The sequence below is a fragment of the Aricia agestis genome, chromosome 19 (assembly GCF_905147365.1).
Source record: "Aricia agestis chromosome 19, ilAriAges1.1, whole genome shotgun sequence".
Lineage (NCBI taxonomy): Eukaryota > Metazoa > Arthropoda > Insecta > Lepidoptera > Lycaenidae > Aricia > Aricia agestis.
In genome coordinates, this window is record NC_056424.1 from 78,359 (window position 1) to 87,724 (window position 9,366).

The window sequence follows — 9,366 nt, forward strand, 5'->3', positions numbered from 1 at the left end:
CAAGCAAGGTGACAAGTGACTGTGACGACAGAATACAAATTACTCGCCTGTGACAACTACGGTCTACAATATTGAGGTACCTACTATAAACTGGAGAGAGCCTTATAAGGTGTATAAGCGTCAAAAGCATGTAATGTTATATCCTACTTACTAGGACATAACAAAGGAGTCGGTCTGCGGTTTTTAGTGAACACTAGATGTCCCGCGCGGCTTCGCCCGCGTAAATTAGGAATTTTACAGAAACCTTACATTTTCCCATAAAAAATATTTTCCCCGTTTTTCCCGCATTTTCCTGAGTTTCTTCGGTCGTATTAGTCTTAGCGTGATAATATATTATATAATATAGCCTATAGTCTTACTCGATAAATGATCAATCTAACACTGAGATAAGTTTTTAAATCAGACCTACAGGTCTGGTTTAAAAACTTATCCAGTCAGGTTCCTGAGATTGACGCGTTCAAGCAAACATACTCTTCAATGTTATTATATTAGGTAGGTATAGATTTTTTTTATCTATGGACGCTTCACACCACGTCAGTCTGGCCCCGTGGTAAGTACCTGATGGACTTGTGTTACAGGTACCAGACAACGGAAATATATTTAATACTTTTATACTATACATATATTTAAGATTTTTATTATATGATACACATATTTAATACACATCCATGACCCAGGAACTTTGAAAACTTTTTGTTCCGTCGGCGGGATTTGAACCCGCAACCTCCGGCTTGAGCTACCAACGCGCTCACCACTGAGCCACAGAGGTCGTCAAACTATTTTTAGAAATAAAATAAAGATTTTTTTTTAATTATCGCTTGACAAACTCGAGTCTCGATCTAAAAGACTATGAAATGGTATAATATGGTAGTGATGATGATGATGATGATGAATGTAATTTGCATAGTAGCATATGGTTCCTGTTCTTAAAACAACGCCGAAACTCCCAAACTTGTATCTATAAAGAATCAGGAGTTCTCTCAGCACCTTCCGAACCACGGTATACCAGGTATATCTCGGTGCAAAATCTTACTTGTTGGTAGCATATGCTTAGAATACTTCTCACGAAACCGAAGTCACCACACGTTTCCCTATAAGTTTTGAGGAGTTCCCTCGATTACTTATGTATCCTTCATCAGATCACCACTTTTGTGAATATAAAAAACGGGTAACATACGGCGGAGTAATCGTTGAATATAAGAAAACGAACATAACACCTCCCCCATTTTGAAAGTCGGTTAAAATTGTAGCCTATGTGTTATTCTGATGTATAAGCTATATTATTGTAAAGTTTCATTAAAATCCGTTCAGTAGTTTTTGCGTGAAAGAGTAACAAATATCCATACATCCACACATCCATACATCCAAACAAACTTTCGCCTTTATAATATTAGTAGGATGTAGCATATAATATATTATCACGCTAAGACCAATAGAAGCGGAGCACCAATGAAGAATGTTTCAAAATCGGGTGATTTTTCCTATTGTGCTGCGTAAACGATAAAAGTTTCGCAAAAATTAGCAGAATTTTCTTTATTTACCCATGAATTAGTTACTCTCTCGGGTCTGTGGCTGTTTGGTTGTTCGTTTTGTTCGGTGTTGCTATGTGTCTGTGCGGATGATTTTCTTGCTCTCTGTATTCGATGCCTATCCCTATCCTGGCTGAGGCGAGCCTCACGCTCTACAGATGATTCTCTTTCTCTCTGTATTCGATTTCTATCACTATTCTGACTGAGGCGAGCCTCACGCTCTACAGACGATTCTCTTCTCTCTGTATTCGATTTCTATCACTATTCTGGCTGAGGCGAGCCTCACGCTCTACAGACGATTCTCTTTCTCTCTGTATCCGAATTCTATAATTTTCCGACTGAGGCGAGCCTCACGCTCTACAGACGATTCTCTTTCTCTCTGTATCCGATTTCTATCACTATTCTGGCTGAGGCGAGTCTCACGTTCCGTTGACGATTCTTCATCTCTTGCTGAACGTGCTCTTTTGGCATTCACTGTACTACGACCTATGTTCGAACGACGACGTCTTCCAGGCATGATCGTATAGTAATACCCACAAAGCAACAAATAACCCAATCGCAAAGCAAAAACAAAAGTCCGTTTTTCTAACCAAGTCAAATATATTTTTATCGACAATTCAGAAACCAAAGAACCAGAAACAATGAATATCTGAAAGAAAGCGCTGTGGTTGCTCCTCTGCGTTACCGTCTGCACAACCACACAATGACGAAATACACTATCTACTACAATAACATAAGCCCGAAGCTTATGAGAGCCCCCGGCCGGTTCCGCCGTAACCGCTATGTCCCTCGGCCGCCGCCGCGTGACATATTTTTTGATTCCGCGTAAGTTTATACGTTTGAAAACTTCTAAAGTATTGATCGAAATTGTATAGTGTAAAAGACAATTATAATCTACATTTAATGTCTTAGCTTCCAAACATGTTTATTTGGATAAGGGTTAATGTTGTAAATTGTTAAAATCGCTTCGTAAATAAGCCATTATTTTTCGTAAAAAGTAAAGAACAAAAATGGCTATTGTGAGTTATCCCTAAGAAATAGACATATACCATCGCGGACTTTTTTGTTTACCTTATTAAGGTGTACAATACTGTAGTACATTATTTTGATCTATCTCGTAGGGTTTAGCCAGCGTTTGCAATATAAACGCAAAAAAATGAATTTATTTACGACATAACATTAGAAACCTCTAAAATTATCAGTGTTTCTCTACCATATTATGCATATGTTATACATATAAACCTTCCTCTTGAAACACTCAATTTATTAAAAAAAACCGCATCAAAATCCGTTGAGTAGTTTTAAAGATCTAAGCATACATACACACATACATACAGACAGCGGAAAGCGACTTTGTTTTATACTATTTAAAGATTTAATGCTACATCAGTAGACCATGATATATATATATATATATATATATATATATATATATATATATATATATATATATATATATATATATATATATATATATATATATATATATATATATATATATTAGACCGGTTCAAAAAAATCGACAATTTTTTTTTCAAAACCCGCAGTGAAATATCTTCCTAGTAATGAAAAAAGAAGCCTGTGAAAACGGGAGTTCTTAATATCAATTTTGAAAGGTCGCTCATCGTGAATTTCTATTTTACGTTTAAATAACATGGGAATTATTTTTTTTTTAATTTGGAATTTTACTACTCATTTTTTAATTAACATGTCGGGATGAGCGATACATATTTTTGAAGGAAATTGAACGGTCTAAATAAATTGTCTCTTATGTTTTTTCTGTAACTTCACTCCTTCAAAAGTTATTCGAGTTTAAAATCCAACATGAAATCAATTCAACGTTTTTTTCCTTAATTGTGGCGATATGAAATGATGAGCGACCTTTCAAAATTGATATTAAGAGCTCCCGTTTTCACAGGCTTCTTTTTTCATTACCTATATATATATATATATATATATATATATATATATATATATATATATATATATATATATATATATATTACTTATATTAAAAAAGTGTCCATGGCGTGATGGACCACAATTAATTAAAATTCATAATATTATTTCAATTATCCTTGGTGCGAAAATCTAAATAATAAAATAACAAAAAAAGGATATGGACGGCCATAGACGGCCACAATTTTATAATAATAATAATAAAAAAAGAAATCTATCTCCTATCGTAGTAGAATGGTTCCGCAGCTTCCTTCAGGGGCGCCAACAGCGCATCGAAATCGACAACACAAAGGCAGTGTGTTATCACCTCTCTTATTTTCTCTTTTCATAAACTCCATTTCTCATAAAATTTCCTCTTCCTGTCATATGTATGCCGATGACCTACAAATATATATCCAGGTCCTGCTCCCCCTACTATTCTACGGTATTGCTCAAACTAATGCTGATTTAGGTGAAATATCGAAGTGGAGCAATGACTGTGGCTTAGTCCTTAATCCAAATAAAACACAATCTATTATTATTGGCAGCAGACATCTAATTGCGAAAGTGGACTGGAAATATTCGTGCAATATAAGGCATTAGTGCTAAAAATGTCACATCAATTAATAATTTGGCTATAAAAATTGCATAGCTTTTCACGTGTGTTTACGGATTCTCATCACTTGAACTATAGTTAATCGATATCATGAACTAATTGACTTTCTTTCCTGTTACCTGTATCATAAAGTGCTTCGAAATAATCGACAAATAGAAATATTCAAGAAAATAAACGCACACTACTTGTATGAAAATAAGCACAAAATGGCCACGCGATGACCGGCTAAGACTACATCTATACTATAATACTTAATCTATGATATTGATATTAATAAACTTTAACTATGATCTTGACAGTTGACTCTTGTATTGTAGACCATAGGTAAAGTATTATAATAGATGTAGTCGATAGGCTAAGGCCTTAGCCCGTCATCACGTGGCCATTTTGTGCTTATTTTCATACAAGTAGTGTGCGTTTATTTTCTTGAATATTCCTATTTGTCGATTATTTCGAAGCACATTATGATACAAGAAAGAAAGTCAATTAGTTCATGATATCGATTAACTATAGTTCAAGTTATGAGTTACGTATTTAATGTTAAATCCACGTGTTTGAGGCATTCTTTGACTATTCTTATGGTTTATTATTTAACGGAACCACAAAACTCAACAATATTTAGCATTAAATGTTCACTAAAAACTTTTATTACATGAAATATGCCGACCGACTCCTTTGTTATGTCCTAGTAAGTAGGACATAACATTACACTCTTTTGACGCTTATACACCGATATAAGGCTCTCTCCAGTCTATGTACTTCAATGATCAATTTAATACTTAATTTAGGGTCACTGTCAAGTATATTGACAGCATTTTTTTTTTATTTACCTACATACCTATCGTGCACAGGCTACTTAGGGATACTACCGTATCCTATCGTGGAATATTGAACGAACGGCTTTATTTGATTATTATGATTTCCCAGTGATGCCAGATTGGGGGGAATCCCCCCAAATTTGGGGTTTTTTTTAGGTGATGGGGGAAAATTGGGGGGAACAATTTTTTGGGGGGATTGTTGGAGGAAAAAATCTGGGAACAGACGGCGAAATCTAAGTACTATGGTCCCGTTTTTACCCTTAGGTAACGACTTACGGAACCATAAAAATGATCAAGGAGCTCGCGAAGATGCTGATTCTGTAAAGATTGGACGCTATTGTCGAAATAGTGTACATTCATCGTATCCATTTGTGAAATTCCCATTCATAATGAACAAAAAATTTATTTTATAATTTGTGGGGGGATTTTTCTTGAAATCCCGAATTTTGGGGGGATTTCGGGGAACACTTGGGGAGAAACCGAGTTGGCCGTCTGGCAACACTGTGATTTCCTCTCTAGTCTGAACTCTGATTTCTGAAGTCTCTCAAGGAAAATGAAACGAAACTTTACTATTACAAAACATTCAATTATTAAAATAATAGAAATTATTATGAGTAAGATTCAATTTACTAGATACGAAATTAATACGGAAAAGTTTACACAAACATTATTTATTGGATTTAACATCATACAAATTCAAAACAAATAAAATTCACAATATCAATAGTTTGTTGACAAAGCTTTGTATATTCGTAATCGTGAATCAGAAAGAGCTGCTAGTAACGTATCGCCATTTATTTGAGTAGCATATACATCTAACGCCGGCTCAGCTGCTGGCAAACTTATTGTCCTAGCTCCATCTAATCCATGTAGATTCAAACACGATTCACTTTCAGAATGTGAGGCGACCCATGTCGCACCCGTAGCCTTCACCCAGGCACTCCTGGACATGACTGTCGATCTGGAGGATCCCAAAAGTGTCCGTTCCACATCAAAAAGGACCTCACCACTAGATGGACTCGATTTTAACTTACAAACGGTTAATTTAGACTTTTCATTGCCAACTGGCCGGCACGCCACTATAGCACGGTGAGAGTCATTGTCGTAGCAGAGCGACATGAAGGGACCGTCGACGGGAAGGGATCGGGGCTCCCAACATCTTCTTTGTGCGACCCACAGCCAACAAGAATTCAGCTGACACGACAGAAGACCATATTCGGTGGAGCACAATGAAACAACCGGAGACAAGTCACCCGGAGGGGTTAACCTCTGGATGTAAGAGCCTGGGTTTCTGATGTCATACTGATGAATGACTCCACCCACTCCTCCTACGTAGAACTCATTGCTGCGCAAGTAGTCCCAAGAGACCGACCAGAGAGGAACACCGCATTGAATTGTAGCTGTGGGTAATCCCCTCTCTACTACACGGACGGAATTGTCCAGACCTACACTCAAGAGCAAGTCTCTAGGTTGAGAGTATGTCATGTCCCGAATAGCTTTCGGGTGCAGATGAACAAATTGTCCTAGTTTGTAATCGATACAATTGATTTTTCTGATGCCATACCCAGGGAACAAATTGTTGGTGCTCTTTTGTGAGACATACAGCTCATAAGTTCTACAGTTGTATGTGGCAACTCTGCAGCCACCGTCTTTGCAGATTTCCAGATTCTTTTCCAAAGCGAATCTCCAAGTCTTCCTGAGAGGTTGATCGTTGCTTCCCTGTTGTTTGAGCAGGGTACTCCTCAGCACTTCCAGCTGCATGACACATGCCCTGTGAGCTATTTTTGATTTTTGTAGCTCCAGTTCGGTCCTATTCTTTTCGCTCTGCAGTATTTCAACCTGCTTCTGTAACTCTGTAATTTGCGTAGTATCCGCAGCTACTAATCTCCTGGCATATATACACCTAATATCTTTCAAACTCGCTTTACTTTTGCAGGTGGGACATGTTCTGTCTTTAGAATTCTGTGCCCTGAGCCATCTCTCTACACACTGGGAGCCAAATAGATGCCCACACTTGAGGGCCACGAGCCGGTGCTCCCCGGAGTTTCCCCAGGAGTCCAAGCAAATAGGGCAGGTCTCACCATCCACTTCATTGACTGGCGAGTTTATTCTTCGGAGTTTTGCTGGGGGTTCATCTACTGAATCAGTATTTTGTGCTTCTGATGAACATGAGTCTTCCTCAGGGGCCACTCCTCTACTCGAGATTAGATCTGGCACATCATTGGATTGTGATGAGGTAGGTTGCTGCTCTCTTTCCACTGTATGTCTGGCATTTTGAGGAGCATCACTGGAATCTTCAGTGAATGTAGATTGTATGTTGAACAGAGCGTTTTCACTGTATGGTTCGTTGACAGATCCAGATTGGTCGAGAAAAACATTGTCATCCTGAATAGCTTCATTGTCTGGGCTCGGTTGCAGGATGCTTGGACTTTCTGAACGCTCGTCATTACTTTGTTGATTCTCGTCCATTCTTCAAATTTCTGAAGGCTAAAATAAATATAACGTCATAATATTGTTTACTTTAAAAAAATAGTAGAAGTATTTTTTGTATTAAGTATATGAAAGGTAGGTACTTAGAAAAACTTACGTTATTTCATCGTCTGCTAAAATTATAACACAAATTAGAAAAAATTGTTCTATACACGTTTTCGCGGGTAGAGACCATTTTATAATTATTATTGTAAAGTTAGATTATTTTAATTTATAAACTTTTACCGATACAAAACGAACTAAAGTGACATTAGAACACAATCTGTCAAATGCTGTGAAAAGTCAAAACAAACAATTTTCTTTTTAAAAGGTAAAGCACATGGACCGAAAACTGAAAAGTCTTCAGCAAGGAATTTAGATTTTAGAGTTACAATAATTATTATTATATATACCTATGGTCATGTGGGTCAAGTGCACAAACTATATAGAATGCTAACGCAAGTGTGCGCAGCGTCTAAGTGTGAGCGTTGTAAATATCTCGAAAAATATATGACGCTAAGGAACGGCAACCCCTTTCAATATCCCATTACTGCCGATCCACACTCGCGCGCGACAGCGCGCCGCGAACCGTGGTGCGGATCGCGCATACTGCCAAATTTACTAATCCACACTCGCAAAGTTCGCAACATATCCTCAATGTTGCCACTTTTTAATTTCTTCACATTCTTGACGCACTATAGTTTGCGCCCTTGAGCCAAATTTATCTTACTTTATATTATAAACTAGATCCCACGCGGCTTCGCTCGCGTAAATTATTAGGAATTTTATGGAAATCGTACATTTTTCTTATATATAAATAGCTTATCTCTCTTCACGTAGTCTACTCTATATCTGTGCCAAATAACATACAAAATTGCTTTAGTAGTTCGTGAGATAAACCCTTGCTAATAATTTTCCGTTTTAACCACATTTCCTCTGTTTATTCGGTCCTATTAGTTTGCGTGATAAAATAGCCTATAGCCTTCTTTGATAAATGAGCTATCTAACACTAAAATATTTTTTTATCGGACCAATAGTTCCTATGATTAACGTGTTCAATCAAACAAATAAATATTTTTTAAATCGCTTGACAAAATCGAATCTTGATCTAAATGACTATGAAAAGTACCAATGGGTCATAATAGGCTCATAATCATGGGATGCATACAACTTTATAAGGTATAATATGGTAGTGATGATTAATGTAATTTCACGGCCGTAGCTAGAGGGGGACATTGGGGGGCAATGCCCTACCTTAAAATCATAATGCCCTACCTTAAAAATACCAAAATCAAGAAATCAATAAATTATGATTATTTTTTTGTACTTCTGCCCTACCTGTAACCAATGCTGCCCTACCTCAAATCTGACTGTAGCTACAGCCCTGTGTAATTTGCATAGTAGCATATGCTTTCCGTTCCTAAAGCAATGCAAAGGAGTTCTCTCAGCACCTTCCCAATCTAATATTTATAGTAATTTAGATATACATTGGTGCAAAATCTTACTTGTTGATTGCATATGCTTAGACTACTTCCCACGAAACCGAAGTCACCACATGTTTCCATATAAACTTTAAGGAGTTCCCTCGATTAGTCATGGCTCCCAGCATCAGATCACCACTTTTGTGAATATAGTACCAAATTTGGATCTCTCTCTGTACGTCAAAAGAAAAATTTTGAAAATCGGTTCACAAATGGCGGAGTAATCGTTGAATATAAAAAACGAACATAACACCTCCCCCATTTTGAAAGTCAGTTAAAATTGTAGCCTATGTGTTATTTTGATGTATAAGCTATATTATTGTAAAGTTTCATTAAGATACATTCAGTGGTTTTTGCGTGAAAGAGTAACAAACATCCATACATCCAAACAAACTTTCGCCTTTATAATATTATAAAGTAAATAAAGTATGTAAAGTCTATAGTAATAAAGTATATAAACAATGCTGGCATGTCTTGTATGGCAAAAGCCCTTATTAAAATAAAGATTTAAAAAA

At 36.8% G+C, this 9,366-nt stretch overlaps 1 protein-coding gene across 2 annotated transcripts; it reads right to left on the bottom strand.

Annotated features, from left to right (window-relative positions):
• Nucleotides 1–5,556: 5,556 nt before the first annotated feature.
• On the bottom strand, nt 5,557–7,773 carry LOC121736657 (E3 ubiquitin-protein ligase RFWD3-like). Of its 2 annotated transcripts, none has more exons than XM_042127988.1 (2): nt 7,763–7,773; nt 5,557–7,381 (listed from the first exon to the last, which is right to left on the bottom strand). In XM_042127988.1, the coding sequence occupies exon 2, from the start codon at nt 7,368–7,370 to the stop codon at nt 5,622–5,624; it is 1,749 nt and encodes a 582-aa protein (XP_041983922.1). In that variant the 5' UTR covers nt 7,371–7,381; nt 7,763–7,773; the 3' UTR covers nt 5,557–5,621. The 2 variants fall into 2 exon arrangements, with proteins under 2 accessions (XP_041983922.1, XP_041983920.1); XM_042127986.1 differs by lacking the exon at nt 7,763–7,773 and adding an exon at nt 7,489–7,621 and having other exon boundaries at nt 5,557–7,388.
• Nucleotides 7,774–9,366: the final 1,593 nt, after the last annotated feature.